The sequence below is a fragment of the Apium graveolens genome, unplaced genomic scaffold (genome assembly GCF_009905375.1).
Source record: "Apium graveolens cultivar Ventura unplaced genomic scaffold, ASM990537v1 ctg8774, whole genome shotgun sequence".
Classification (NCBI taxonomy): Eukaryota; Viridiplantae; Streptophyta; class Magnoliopsida; order Apiales; family Apiaceae; genus Apium; species Apium graveolens.
Genome location: NW_027421460.1, coordinates 81,219 through 96,844, shown reverse-complemented (window position 1 = coordinate 96,844; position 15,626 = coordinate 81,219). Strand labels below are relative to the sequence as shown.

General features: G+C 38.3%; 1 protein-coding gene across 1 annotated transcript; it reads right to left on the bottom strand.

Annotated features, from left to right (window-relative positions):
• Positions 1-13,807: 13,807 nt before the first annotated feature.
• On the bottom strand, positions 13,808-15,397 carry LOC141705320 (uncharacterized). The gene is made up of 2 exons (XM_074508330.1): positions 15,301-15,397; positions 13,808-14,823 (listed from the first exon to the last, which is right to left on the bottom strand). The coding sequence occupies exons 1-2, from the start codon at positions 15,382-15,384 to the stop codon at positions 13,963-13,965; spliced, it is 945 nt and encodes a 314-aa protein (XP_074364431.1). The 5' UTR covers positions 15,385-15,397; the 3' UTR covers positions 13,808-13,962.
• Positions 15,398-15,626: the final 229 nt, after the last annotated feature.

The window sequence follows — 15,626 nt, the reverse complement described above, 5'->3', positions numbered from 1 at the left end:
TAGTAGATATGTAGAATAGGTTGATTAATTGTAAATATGAGATGTCTTGTAATTTTGCATAAGTAAAATGGAGTCAAGTGACAAATAGCTACCCGACGGATGATCAACAAAACTACCTGACGGATGATCAACAAATCCACCCGACGGATGACAAACATGTACCCGACGGATGATCAAATTCAAATATATGTTGATAGTGACGACACAGTCACATGCGTCAAGTGTTTGCAAAAGGAATGTGGGAGCCTGTTTAGCAGGGATTTGAGAACAAAGAAGTATTATCATTTCCATACTAATATGAAGATATTCAAAAATGCTGGAATAAAATAGTGAAGTAGCATGGAGTTAGACTAGATATGTTTTGTTTTATTATCTTGTCTTATTGTCATGTAAACTTGGTGATATATAAACCAAGTGTAGCTAGTAGAGTAGTAAGCAAGCAACTAACTAAGCACACACATTTTCAGAGAAACATTTTCAAGCTGTATTCTGTAGCATTTCTCTGTAAGTTTAGTTGTTCTACTTGTAAGCAGATGTGAGCCATTCGAGCTTCACAGGGTTCTCATTTGATATATATATATATATATATATATATATATATATATATCTGGTGGATACTTTCAAATCCACCAGAAAGTTTTAAAAACTTGTGTTTTTATTACTCTGTGTTTGGTTCATATAAATCATTTATTCCGCACTCTGCAAATCAAACACATATATATTATGAAGTAAAAACTGTTTTAAATTATTGAAAAAGAAGCCAGAATTACATTCAACCCCCCTTCTGTGATTCTTGTTGTATTGTTAGGGAATAACATGGCTATTGGATCAGTATCTTCTCCTAACACTTGTAAAGGCAATTGGTCCGGTAAAAAACCTTGAACAATCGAATTTGACCTTAAAATGGTCTAAAGTCTTGTCCTCGTCAACTCATCCTTTATGTGTGTAACCTTTCCTTGTGCATCAAGAATTGTTTATGTTTGAGGTGGTGACACTACATCGGATACCCTGGTCGATAGGAGAATTTCAATAGATGCACCATGTTGAGAGGATGAATCTAGTAACTGTTTTGTGCCTTTTCGGCCATTACATCTTTTTGAGAAGATGTATGGGGGCTAGCAGTTGCCTTGCTTTAAATACTACTCATCTTTGTGGGAGACAGAGATGCTGGGTTGACTTCAGATCCTTCCTTATGTGGTGCACTAAGGCACTTTCTCCCTCACGCTCATTCATACTTTATTTTAGGGGTAAAAGAGTGTTGGTTGGTTCTGTTTCTGTGTTTGTCTTTACAGTCTGGGATAGAAGTTGTGGGTTTCAACCTCATAACTATCAAATGATAGAATGCCATTGGAGGTTGAACCTACATCACAGAGCATATGGAAATATAGAGATAAAATACACTTAAGATCTATAATGAATGAAAATTATGCATTTAATCTTTTGAGAGAAATGATATTACAATAGTGATTTCAAAAGATTTTAATGAAATAAGCAATCACTAAAGTAGAAAGAAGTTTGATTTTGTCCTAAAACTGTTCGAGTGCACAAGTATGCTTTTATGCCTAAAAAGATAAATGATTTGATAAGACACAGACTGATGACCTAACAGTTTTAAGAAGAGAAAGAAAGATTTTGTCTTTTAATATGAATGAGTTTTGGTAAAAGCATTGATCACTTAGGGTAAAGTCTAAGCAATTCTCATTCATGTCAAAAGCTCCATAATCTATCTTTATAAAATTATTACCAACAACATTGTTTGTTGATAAATAATCTTAATAAGAATGACTATGATGCTAATTTCAAGTTATAGCGAATCTTTCAGATATAGCAAAGCATATAAATTCACTATAACTTAAAATATCACAATTATCTGCAACAAAATATTAACAATATATCATTGATCGATACTTGTCAAGTACTTTAGATACCAATAATTATGTTGCACATTATTTTAATATAATTTAAATCATGAAACTGATTTGACTTGGAATTGTCTAACATCATAATTCAAATATATTAGAATAAGATATCAATGAATTAAATACCAATTATCTATTAAATAGACATTAGCATTCAACTTCATATATTATACAATAGTTAACTCCTAACAACTTTAATATCTCAAACAATACTGGTTCGATAAATAAAGCAACATTCACCAATATTGTCTTGTTTGCAATCTTAGAAAAACATTCTATGTTCCATATACTTTAATCCACTGAGTATTGCATCTATTATCAAAGTGTTTAGGAATTTGCAAATAAGTATAAAAATTATTTTAAGTGGACAACGTATGGTTACTTTTACCATGGTTGTACTTTAAGACAGATTTCCACACTTTGTATATTAATATAAGTGACTGAGGATTAACATTGATTACTTAGAGGAGTTCTAAGTAATATCACAAATACTAATACTTTACAATTAGTTTTCTTAAAATCTTAACTAAATATCATTAACTGATATAAGCCAAGATTTGGAATATAACTAATCATGCTACAATCATGATTCTGATTTCAGTGAATTCTTGAGATGTAAACATTGTTAAATTCACTAAAACCAAAATCTCATAAATAACTTATAACACATAAGTTACAATCAATATACTAGATATCAATTGTTGACAGATTTAGTTAAAATCAATCATGCTGCTTATTTATTTAAGTTAGTTTGAAATATGGAGCAAATAAAATCATTGAATTGCTTCAATTTTCATAATCCAAACTACCTAAAATAAATACTAAAGAAATAAGTACTTAAATATTTATAATTTTAGAAATACTTTCTAAGCATATAAAATATTGAGAGTTTTATACACATAACTTAGAAAATACTTCAACTTTTAATATTAGTGATTTAAGAAATAAGCATTGATTACTTAGAACAAAAATTCTAAATAATATCATTAATACTAAAAGTACCACAATTATTCGTACAAGATAAAAATAAATGTGCTACATATTATTTTAAAATAATTTAAATTATGAGACTTATATGGAATGGAATTGTCTACAGTCATAATTTAAATCTATTAATATAAAATTCAAACTTAATGCTATAATACTTAACTACCACAAATGTTTATTGACATTGTAATCATGATAATCAAGATAGTAGCACCAAGTACGAGGTACCGGATTACTGATAAATTCACAAGTCCTTTAAATATTAAAGATTTAATACTTGTGAACTTATATAAAAAATTCCTTACAGATGGGATTTCCATCTAATTTGCAATGAATGTTATCCCACACTTACAAACCAGTCTTGAAAAATTAATTTGAATAAGTGATTTAATAAGTGTTTCTGCAAGTGACTCTTTGACTAAAAGATATGTTCTCTAAATAAATGATACCTGGTGTGAAGGTGCTTTGTCATAGAGTGTTCCACAGAGTTATTGGATTTGAGGTTGTTTCTTATCATAACAAGAAATCAATCTTCTTCCACAAAGTTGACAGCTTCCCGAGATGCTTCTCCTATCACTTAAGTTAACAGCTTTAGAGATGTTTCTCTTGTCTTTCTTACAACCTGCATAATCTATATCTATATAGCCAAACATGTTAAGTATAATATCTTTAGGGTACTTTACTCCAAGAGTTGATAGTCCCTTAAGATATCTAATAATCTTGTTAATAGCTATACGATTGGATTCTCTAGGATCCACTTGGAACCTTGCACATTGGCATCTTGAGAATATTATATCACTACACATATATAACACTATATATGTGCCTAGTGATAAAGAGAGTTATTAATATGACGACTCTACCAGTTCAAATTTAACTATAACTTCAGTTAGAGTGCCATATTATGTCCTTGACTATTTCTTGAGTAAGATACCAGTTCATACCATCCTAAAGTGAGCTTGTGAAGAAGAGATATACAGAGTCCAATTGATCTGCTACTGCAAAGTCCATGAACTGTTTTGCATTGACTTCCTCTTTTGACTCCCCAACCAGGAGTACACTTATACACATCTACTAGAGTCCAATTCCAAGTGTGAATGTGCATCAGGTGCCTGATATGTCATAATATCCTCAAGTATTGTTGTAACACCCCCAGATCCGGGGTCGGGGATCCGGGTTGTCACGGTCTTTCTTTCCACAATAACACTCCACTTAATTAATAATGAATAACCTCATGCTGTGACCCCATACTAACACACACCACAACCCGTTATAGTCTCAGAGATGAAATTGAAATAAGTACAAGTCTTTGAATCCACAATTTAAAATTATTACAACCCAAAATGATTACTTGATAATTTACAGTTAATTGCCATTATCTGCCACAAGTTATAATTATACATAATTGATTCTCAAAAATAGAATGCCTGATCTACCAATAGATCTACCTCTGCAGCTATAGCAGCCACAACATCATCGGGAAGACGCGGGACGCTTCCCACGCGCTTGCACTGGGTCTGCTGGAGTCTGGCCATCTTTCCTAACTGTTGTTGTGTGATGAAGAAATAAAGCAAGAGTGAGCCTTACAGCTCGCAAGATAATATATAGTGATAACAATAATATAAGTATCTAAATGGATACTTACTAGAATCTTTATCGAGTGTAAGATAATTACTAGTATATACTTACTAGTATATGAGCCTTCTCATAGTACTCATGAAAGTCTTGGTCAAAAGAAATGAACCAAGTTTGATATCTTAATGCGATGAAGTCGCAAAATATTCAGTGTATATATATAAATATATACTTTTCAAAATATTGGAAGTCCTCTTCCATGCATAATATACACAAAATCCCAGTGTATAACTGTATATATAAAAAAATATCGTTGCAAGGTGATCTCATATATCTAACCTTGTCTCAACGTTTTTCTGAAAATCTTTGTCATTCATAAGACAATTATTAATTAGATATAAGTTTAAAAGATGAAGTTACAAGATACCCCAATATACTTATATCTTTCCCAAATACTACTTGAACTACCACCGTTCAAGTTATAATCAGTTTCAAAATTTCATCACATAGATGAGACTACAAGACCAGATTTGAATAGATTCAATCTTTGAAATATTATTGAATGAAAAAGTTATGAGATACTTTATTTAGTCCCGATATACATATATCCCCATATATATATCTCTTTAAACATTTCCTGGAACCTCTGTTATGTAAAGTATGAACAGAGTTTGAAACATCCAATGAATTTTGGAAAGGAAAAGAATTTTGGCATAAACCAGATATCTTGCTGATCAGGCAAAGATACCAATAAGTAACCTTTTCTACTGTAGATGGATGAATTCCTCACCGGTCATCACTGTAACACCCCCAAATTCAAGGTCGGGAATTCGGGTCGTTACGATCACTTAATATTGACTAATAAATAATTAATCCTCTTTTCACATCATTACTCGACCTTTTAACCAAACTCACACACACACAGGTTATATGCTCAGAAACATTACTAAATTAACGTTAAAGTATTTAAGTTATTACAGACCAAAGGAAATTATCTCAAAAGAGTGAATGCCGAGAACAGCTCTACATGAGACTGACTCGGGTCACAAATAGTCTTGGTTCAAGTACTCAAAAGGAAACTATCTCTATTCGTCTACCTGAGGTGGCTGGCGGACGAACAGTCTACGGTACTCACGGGCGTCCCCTACCCGTTTGCGGGCAGTCATCCTGGTTCGGGCCATGCTGGTAATCTGTTGTGATATGATATTTATAAAAGCAAGAGTGAGCACTAATGCTCAGCAAGATATAGATATCCATTATCTCAATATAATCATTTAGGGAAAAACAACCATTAGGCATTGTATAACCAAGGTTTCTAAAAGTTTATATGCTTGTCAATTTTATGAAAAACTCAACTTTAACTGTATCAGTTTAATCGGCTTATACTCGTACTCATTTTATCTCAAAATCTCAATATGATGCTTGAACCAAGATTCTCATATGGATGTGATATATGAACATCAACATCCTTATTTAAAACTCAGCCTTATCGGCCTTCTGTTGTAGGTTTCACAACAATTTATCCAAAGTGGAGGAAGGGACTATACTGGAATAAACCACGTACCGGTGATCAGCCGAATACGAAATTTTCTCTACTAGTAGAAGGAATACAAACCTAGCCGCCTTTGGGCTTATCAAGACATTACACGATGGTTGCCCATTTCCGTGCAAGTCCGAAAGTCAATGGTCACAGAGACCACATAACTGTATACTGCGCCACTCCGCGCTTGGTCACTACCCGATACCTCTCCGTGCCGGGTAAGCCACATTCCAGTCCCAAAACAATTATATCATTTAGATAAAATCCTTTATCGAAGGAATAGATCGTTCTCAGTTGACCTTTAAACAAGGTAATTTATCGGTCACTTTTATTACAATTGATTCTTGGGAGTTGTCGGAGTTTTGAATTTAAAAATCGTTTTCTACCCTTAACCGTAGTAGAGTTTTACATATATTGTTCACTTGTTTTTCATTGAGCGAGGAAGCAAAACCTTCATGCTTCTAGACTAAGTTCCCTAAGGTTTTGATAAGTTTCAGATGATTGATCTCTTCCGAGAAATTTTGAATAATTTAGAAAGTATCCTTGGGAACTATGTCTATTTTTAAATGATTTTTTTTTGAGGTACGTAATATTAAATATTTACGGTCTCATAATATTTTTATGAAGGGTCCAATGAATTGATAAAACCTTAAGTACAAAATGTTTCTTAATAAGGTTCAATGAATTGATAAAAATCTTAATTAAATACTTAAGACGGGATTCGACATCTTATAATTATCCTTCGAATGGTTACATACATTTTAGATAGAGTGAATTGATTTAAAAACTTTTCAATATTACTTTAAGTATTTTCCGGATATTTTAGTAACTCTTTAGGTATTACTTATAAATAAATAGTCAAGTAGGATATCCCTTGAGTGAGTATTCGATTACCTCTTTTAGTTATAAATCAAATCTCAATCGCTCGTTTGATATGTATGTTACGCGAAAGTACTTTATTTATTGAAATCGAAATTTTCCGCGTCCGGCTCGTTCCGGGATTAAATTGATTTAAAACTATCTCCGACTCCCACTATCTTGTATTATATTAAAATTACGTTTCAATTTCTCATACTCGTATAAAACGAAGTTCGTCTCCGTAAATAATCACATAATTGGAATGTATTGATATCACAGACAAGCATATATTTTCGAATTATAAATCATGGCATCAATATCACAAAAGTATATATAGCATGGATAATTTGTGTTAGGGTTTCGTAAACTTGCCTCGAGTGCTAGGAGTGGTATGGTCTCGGGGCTTTTGTTGGCGATCTAAAATCAATAACCAACGATCTTAGTTAGTACGCGATTATCGATTCGCTTTACTAAAACATTTTTATAAAATCGAAAAATTAATATTTTCTTAAAATTCTTTTTGGACAGTCTTCCTTGCTGCATTATTTAATTATCATGATTTTTCCAAATTTTCGAAATCATTTTTAGCCTTTCAAAATTATTAAGCAAGTGGCCTATGCGCAGTTGGCTTTTCGTATGAACGCTCTACACTAAAACGATCATAATTTTTAAACCGTAAATCCCCTCGTGATGATCCACACATGTACAGAAACTACAAATCAAGATCTACCCAGTCATGGCCAGTGACTCACAAATTTCAAACATTTACATGGCCGAATACACTGCAGAAGGCAGACCAAGTGCAATAGGCTCCATATTCCATTTCTACTACTTGTTCTTGACACAATCACTACTTATGACCAACACAACACTTCTTACTTCTCAAGATCCACCCACATACACCTTATATACTTTATCTATCATCAAATAAAAGAATCATAACTCAAAAACTCAAGTACTTAGCAAGAATATGAGTAAAACAACCTTACACATACACAAACTCTTGGATCTTGACACTACATCATAAATAACTCTTAAACCCACCCTTAAAACTTTAAAGAGTTGGAAGTTATACCTTATTGAGCACTAGGAGGGTTAGTACTAAGGTGATTAGGGCTTGGTTTGCTTGAAAAACACTTAGAAGGGCTAGATCCTTAAGAAACAAAACCAAGAAACAAGTTAGAATTTTGGAGTTACTTTTCAGCACCTCATTCAAACATTTTTATAAAATTGAAAAAAACTAATTTGAGGCTGAAATTTGGTACGAATCTTACCCAAGATATATAGAAGCTATGGTAAAAATTTCATGACATTTGAATGCGTACATTTTGAGTTATGAATTTTTCTTTCTCCCTTGCTCAGAAAATCCGAACTGCTGGAATGTAAAATGGGAGAGCTTTAAGTGAGGGAAAAGAGGGTTGTTTTCTTTTGTGGATGAAGTGTGGGAGTGTATAATGAATATATGGGATGTATGCAGCAGATTTGACAATAATTTGGCAAAGGTATAGGTTGGTTTGATTGTGTGATGAAGTGAGAAAAGGGAGAAGTATGGCTTGTGTACTTGTTTGTCTCCCATCACTATTCAACACTATTCCACTAACTATTCTAGTTAACTTCTAATCATCTAGTTACACTCCTAACTACTAGTTAGGACTTGGTTATGCATGGCCAACTTGCATGGGATTTAATTTCTCATTCCTTTATTTATCGTAAACGCAATCGTCGTTCCATTCCGATAGATTCCACGTATAACGACTTGTTTCGTAGCGATTTCTTTTATCGCTTATAATACTATAACCAATTCCATTCCTTCTCTTGATCATAGAAACACCTTGATATATTATTTATTTCATGTAGTATTCCCGGTTCTACGCCATTCTTTACGGATACGAAAAAAATGTAGTATAATCGTAAATCTTCGAATTTCGTCGGCTTTTACATTCACTTATTTTCCTCGATAAACAAGAATATGATCTCGGATTCTCAAAATTCCACTATTCATTTTATGATGATCCCCATACGTATTACTTAATCAGCTCAAGTTACTATTCACAGAAGTTTTAAAATATTACAAAAAATCAGGGTTCTTACAGTCTCCCCCCCTTAAAAGGATTCCGTCCCGGAATCAATCCACAAATAGATGGGGGTACTTTTCTTGCATGTGACTCTCTAATTCCCAAGTCGACTCCTCGACGTTGTGATGCCTCCATAAGACTCTGACTAGATTGACACTCTTGTTCCGGAGTACTTGCTCTTTTCGGTCAATGATTTCGACTGGCTGCTCAACATAGGACATATCTGGTTGAAGGTCTACTTGCTCATGCTCCACTATATGTTTGGCATCCGCATTATACTTCCTCAACATTGATACATGAAAAACATTATGGACCTGCTGAAGATTTGGAGGTAAAGCTAACTCGTATGCCACGGGTCCTATCCGTCTTAGAATCTCGAAAGGTCCAATATAACGGGGGCTCAGCTTCCCCTTCTTCCCAAATCTCATCAATCCTTTCCATGGTGACACTTTCAGAAACACCTGGTCACCCACTTCATACTCTCTGTCCTTTCGTGCCAGATCGGCGTATTTACGCTGTCGGTCTTGGGCTGCTGCTATGCGTCCTCTGACTAATTGAACTATGTCCCTTGTCTTTTGCACCAAGTCGGGACCTAGTAACTTTCTCTCACCTACTTCATCCCAATACAAGGGCGAACGGCACCTTCGGCCATACAACGCCTCGTATGGGGGCATTCCGATACTCGCATGATGACTATTGTTGTAAGCAAACTCTATCAAAGACAGGTGTTCATCCCAAGAACCCTTAAAATCAATTACACACATTCTCAACATGTCCTCCAATGTCTGGATGGTTCGCTCACTTTGTCCATCTGTTTGCGGATGGTAAGCGGTGCTCATGTTTAGTTTGGTTCCTAGGCATTCCTGAAAGCTCCTCCAAAATCTGGAGTTGAATCGAGGATCTCGGTCAGATACGATAGCTACTGGCACTCCATGCCTTACCACAATTTCTTTAATGTATAGCTCCGCTAATCTATCCACTGTGTAGGTTTCCTTGATTGGGAGAAAGTGCGCTGACTTGGTTAGTCGGTCTATAATTACCCATATTGCATCATGGTTAGTCTTAGTTCGGGGTAATCCTACCACAAAATCCATAGCTATCTGCTCCCATTTCCACATCGGAATTTCTAAGGGTTGCAAGAGTCCGCTTGGTCGCTGGTGTTCTGCCTTTACTCTCTGACAGGTCATACACTTACTGACCCACTCCGCTACATCCTTCTTCATGTTAGGCCACCAGTAGTACTCTTTTAAATCTTGGTACATTTTAGTGCTTCCTGGGTGGACCGTATATCTAGAGCTGTGTCCTTCCCGTAAAATTTCATCCTTTAGTTCTTGGACGTTAGGGACCCATATCCTGTAGGCATGCCTCCTGATTCCTTTCTCGTCTGGGTCACACTTGGCCTCCTCTCCGCTTACCAGTTCCTTGTTCTCCCTCAACACTATTTCTTGGCATCGCCTAATCTTTTCCAGTAGCTCCGGTCGCATAACCATCTCATACAAACCTTCGGTCCCTGGCTCAGCAACCTTGACCTCAATCTCTAACTTGTCAAATTCTCTGATCAAATCCTCTGACGTGGTGATCCTTTTCAATCTTTCCTTACGACTAAGGGCATCGGCCACCACATTGGCCTTCCCCGGGTGATAAAGAATTTCGCAGTCGTAGTCCTTAATCAATTCTAACCACCTTCTCTGCCTCATGTTTAGCTCCTTCTGGGTGAAGATATATTTAAGACTCTTGTGGTCAGTATAAATTTCACACTTTTCTCCGTATAGGTAATGTCTCCACATCTTAAGGGCAAACACTATGGCGGCTAATTCTAAGTCATGGGTGGGGTACCTCACTTCATATTCCTTTAATTGCCTGGATGCATAGGCAATCACCTTACCGTGCTGCATCAGCACACATCCCAAACCCTTATGGGACGCATCACTATAAATCACAAAGTTCCCTTTATCGTCTGGTAGGGCCAGCACTGGGGCCGATACCAACCTTTTCTTCAATTCTTGGAAGCTCTCCTCACATTTCTCCGTCCAAACAAACTTTTCTGTTTTCCGAGTAAGTCTAGTCAACGGGCCTGCTATCTTGGCGAAATCCTTTACAAACCTTCGATAATACCCGGCCAGTCCAATAAAGCTTCTGACCTCGGTGGGCGTGGTTGGTTGTTCCCAATTAGCGACAGCTTCTATCTTTGCGGGGTCTACGAGAATTCCTTCCTTACTAATCACATGACCCAAAAACTGAATTTCTTTCAACCAAAATTCACACTTTGAGAATTTGGCATACAATTTTTCTTTTCGTAAGATTTCCAATACTATCCTGAGGTGTTCCGCATGTTCCTCCTCCGACCTAGAGTAAATTAGAATATCATCGATGAAGACTATCACGCATTCGTCCAGATACTTCTTAAAGACTCTGTTCATCAGATCCATGAAAGCCGCGGGCGCGTTAGTCAAACCAAATGACATAACCAGGAACTCATAATGTCCGTACCTAGTACGAAATGCAGTCTTAGGTATATCTTCCGGTTTGATCTTAAGTTGATGATAACCTGTCCTAAGGTCAATCTTGGAAAAACATGTGGCATCCTTTAGTTGGTCAAAGAGGTCATCTATTCTTGGCAATGGGTACTTGTTCTTAATGGTCAGCTTGTTCAGCTCTCGATAATCGATGCACAGTCTCATGCTGCCGTCCTTCTTCTTCACAAATAATACGGGTGCACCCCACGGGGACACACTTGGTCTAATCATTCCTTTATCCAATAGATCTTGCAGTTGATCAGCCAACTCTTTCATCTCGACGGGGGCCAAACGATACGGGGCCTTTGATACTGGTGCCGTGCCGGGAGCTAAATCAATGGCAAATTCTATCTCCCGATCCGGAGGTAGTCCGGGAAGATCCTTGGGAAATACATCCTCAAACTCGTTAACTACGGGTATGGTGTGGATCTCAGGGGTTTCTCGTTTGGTATCCACCACGTGAGCCAAGTAGGCCTCACATCCTTGCCTTAAAAGTCTTTTGGTCTGCACCATAGTTAGAAACTTCTTGGTTTGCCGTTGCCCCTTAATTATTACACTCTTACCACTAGGTGTTTTCAATTTTACTTTCTTCCCCTCACAATCAATCTGGGCATGGTTTCTAGATAGCCAATCCATTCCTAATATCACATCAAACTCCCCTAGTCGAAAGGGAATTAAATCTACTGGGTATCTTACTCCACCTAATTCTAGGTTGCAGTTAGCATAAACTTGATTTACAGGGATAATCTCTTGATTAGCTATTTCCACTTGCAAAGATTCTTTCAAAGGTTCCACTTTTAAGTTCAATTTTTCAGCAAATTCCTTAGACACGAAAGACTTAGTAGCTCCAGAATCAAATAGCACATTGGCGGAATTGGAGTTTAGGAGGAGCGTACCTGCTATAACATTGGTGTTCCTCACGGCATCTTTCACAGTCATATTAAAGGTTCTGGCAGTCGGCACTCTGTTAGATGCAGCTACACTACCCCTTGAGCTAGCTGGGGCCGCCGCAGGGCAGTCCTTCCTCATGTGTCCTGTCTTTCCGCACTGGAAACACTTAGCCGCTTCCTGGTTACAAGCTGTGGCATAGTGCCCCACCTTACCACATTTAAAGCATGTCACTGGTTTCTGCATACATTGCCCAGAATGCTTCTTACCACAGCTCTTGCATTCTGGCAGAGGGGGTCGTGGTTGGCTATGATAAGACATTCCCGTCTGGTTCCCGCTCCGGGCCACACTCACGCCCCCTGATCCCCCGAATCCTGTACTGCGGTTGGGTTGGGAGGCCGTCCCCCTGACAAACTTACTAGGGAAGCTTCCCCCTCCCACACTCCGGCTTTGACCATCAAACTTTCGCTTCTTAGTTTGCTTCATTTTCTGGCTCATTTCACTCCCTGCTTCAGCTATCGTGGCCTTCTGCACTAGGGTGGCATAGTCAGTTATCTCCAGAATTGCCAGCTTATTCTGAATCCACTGTTTCAATCCCTGTTGAAATCTCTCAGCCTTTTGCTCTTCGGTACCCACCAGTTGTGGCACAAACCTCGACAATTCTGTGAACTTAGCTTCATATTCCGCTACGCTCATATTTTCTTGTTTCAGCTCTAGGAACTTTCGCTGCATCTGAACCTCCATAAACTTCGGGACATACTTCTTTAAAAATAACTCAGTGAATCTTTCCCAAGTAACAATCCCTTGGGGCTCCATATTTTTCTTGGCTTCCCACCAATAGTTAGCCTCACCCTTTAAGAGATAAGTGGCAAAATTAGTCTTGTGGGCTTCTTCAGTGCCGATTCGCTCAAAGGTCTTTTCTACCTCTTTTAGCCAAGCCCTGGCCTGAACTGGGTCAGTAACACCGTGAAACTCTGGGGGCTTGACCGACTTGAAAGATTTAAATGCATTAGCCATGGCCTGCTGGGGTTGCTGGGGTGGTCGTTGCTGCTGCAGGTTTTGCCTCAGAAGTTCTACAAACTGCTCCATAGGGTTCACTGGCATTTCCATCCCCTGAGTATCTTCAGCCTCTGACTCCTCATAGTCCTCATCATCATACTCATTTCGTTCTTTGTTAAATCTTAATGGTGGGGTCTGTGCTCGATGCCCTTGCTCATTATTACTACCCTGGCCGCCAGATGCAGCCGGGCGAGTTCTTGTTACTATTCTCCTTGGCGGCATTTTCCTGTTACATAAACTTATTTAGGTTGTTTCCACTTGCCAATTCTCATGCTTCCTGATTTGTTATGACAGTATGTAATTATGCAGGTATGAAAGAAGATTAAACCACAATCTAGAAATCGCAATTAAACAACATGATAATTATACATAATTTGGCCATACGCCGGGTCTAGGTACAACATACTGAATAATAAAAGTACAATTTGCCTTAATACAATAATCCTTAGCTGGTGGCACTATCAAAGACAACAACCCAGAACAACTATCACAAAACAACTAAGTACCACCACTGAGGAACAACAACCAACTACTAACAGTGTCCACTAGCCATGAGTAACATCACGAATCCGCCTCATAGCGCGAACCACAACCCTAATAACCTCGCGCCTACTCACCAAGTCACGCTGGGGGGATAAGCGGTGAATCCTACCGATGGTCCTCTGCTCTATGCGGCGAATGGTCCTGCGCACGCGTCGGGCGCTGGGGTATCCTCGCCTGGCTCGGGCCTCTATCCTCATGTGCCGCTCGATGGAAAGCTGGTCCCTCAGCTCGGTAATACGGGCCTCAGCCGCTGTCAGATCAGCAGCATAGCGACCTACCACCCAGTCGTGAACTGCTAGGGATATGACTGGTAGGGGTGGTGGAAGTGGGGAATTTGCAGGAGTCGCTGCCACACCGTCAAGAATAGGGTCCATGCCGTCGTCGGTCTCAGTCCGTGCGGGACTAACTGGTACAGGGGATGAGGTGGGTGTCCTCACTGGGGTGGATGCCCCTAGCTCCGCCTCTAACTCCTCAGTCAGTGCAGTGACTCTAGCCTGCAGAGCTATCATCCTATCCATCAAATCTGCTACTCCCGTCTCGCTCTCGAGCTCAGCGACTCGAGCCTGGGCTGCTGAGATCCGATCTAACAAACGCTCTATCGACCTCTGATGCACATCCACCCTCATCATCTCTGGAGACGAAACCTCCGTGCTGCCGTATGGAATATCCTCAGGAGGGGCTATCTCAGTGTCTGGCTCAGTGGGGTCCTCCTCTGAGTCCTCCTCAGGGTCAGTCTCCGGGTACTCGAATACCTCTAAGCCCACAGTGGGGGCAGGGTCTGCTACCTCGATCTCAGCTAAAAGGGCCTCATCATGCTCTCTCTCGTACGCCTCTACAGCCTCAGGGTCTAACACATCGGGTACCTACAAGTCATTTAACACACGTATTACTATCCTTGGATACTTAAATCACCCCTAAGGGTTCTTAATATCAGTGCTACCCTCGTAGCCCGACTACGAACTCTATGTGAGTTCTAGTTCATTGATTCAGTTGATTCACCTAACATTTCTGAGACTTATAACCTAGGGCTCTGATACCATTTCTGTAACACCCCCAAATTCAAGGTCGGGAATTCGGGTCGTTACGATCACTTAATATTGACTAATAAATAATTAATCCTCTTTTCACATCATTACTCGACCTTTTAACCAAACTCACACACACACAGGTTATATGCTCAGAAACATTACTAAATTAACGTTAAAGTATTTAAGTTATTACAGACCAAAGGAAATTATCTCAAAAGAGTGAATGCCGAGAACAGCTCTACATGAGACTGACTCGGGTCACAAATAGTCTTGGTTCAAGTACTCAAAAGGAAACTATCTCTATTCGTCTACCTGAGGTGGCTGGCGGACGAACAGTCTACGGTACTCACGGGCGTCCCCTACCCGTTTGCGGGCAGTCATCCTGGTTCGGGCCATGCTGGTAATCTGTTGTGATATGATATTTATAAAAGCAAGAGTGAGCACTAATGCTCAGCAAGATATAGATATCCATTATCTCAATATAATCATTTAGGGAAAAACAACCATTAGGCATTGTATAACCAAGGTTTCTAAAAGTTTATATGCTTGTCAATTTTATGAAAAACTCAACTTTAACTGTATCAGTTTAATCGGCTTATACTCGTACTCATTTTATCTCAAAATCTCAATATGATGCT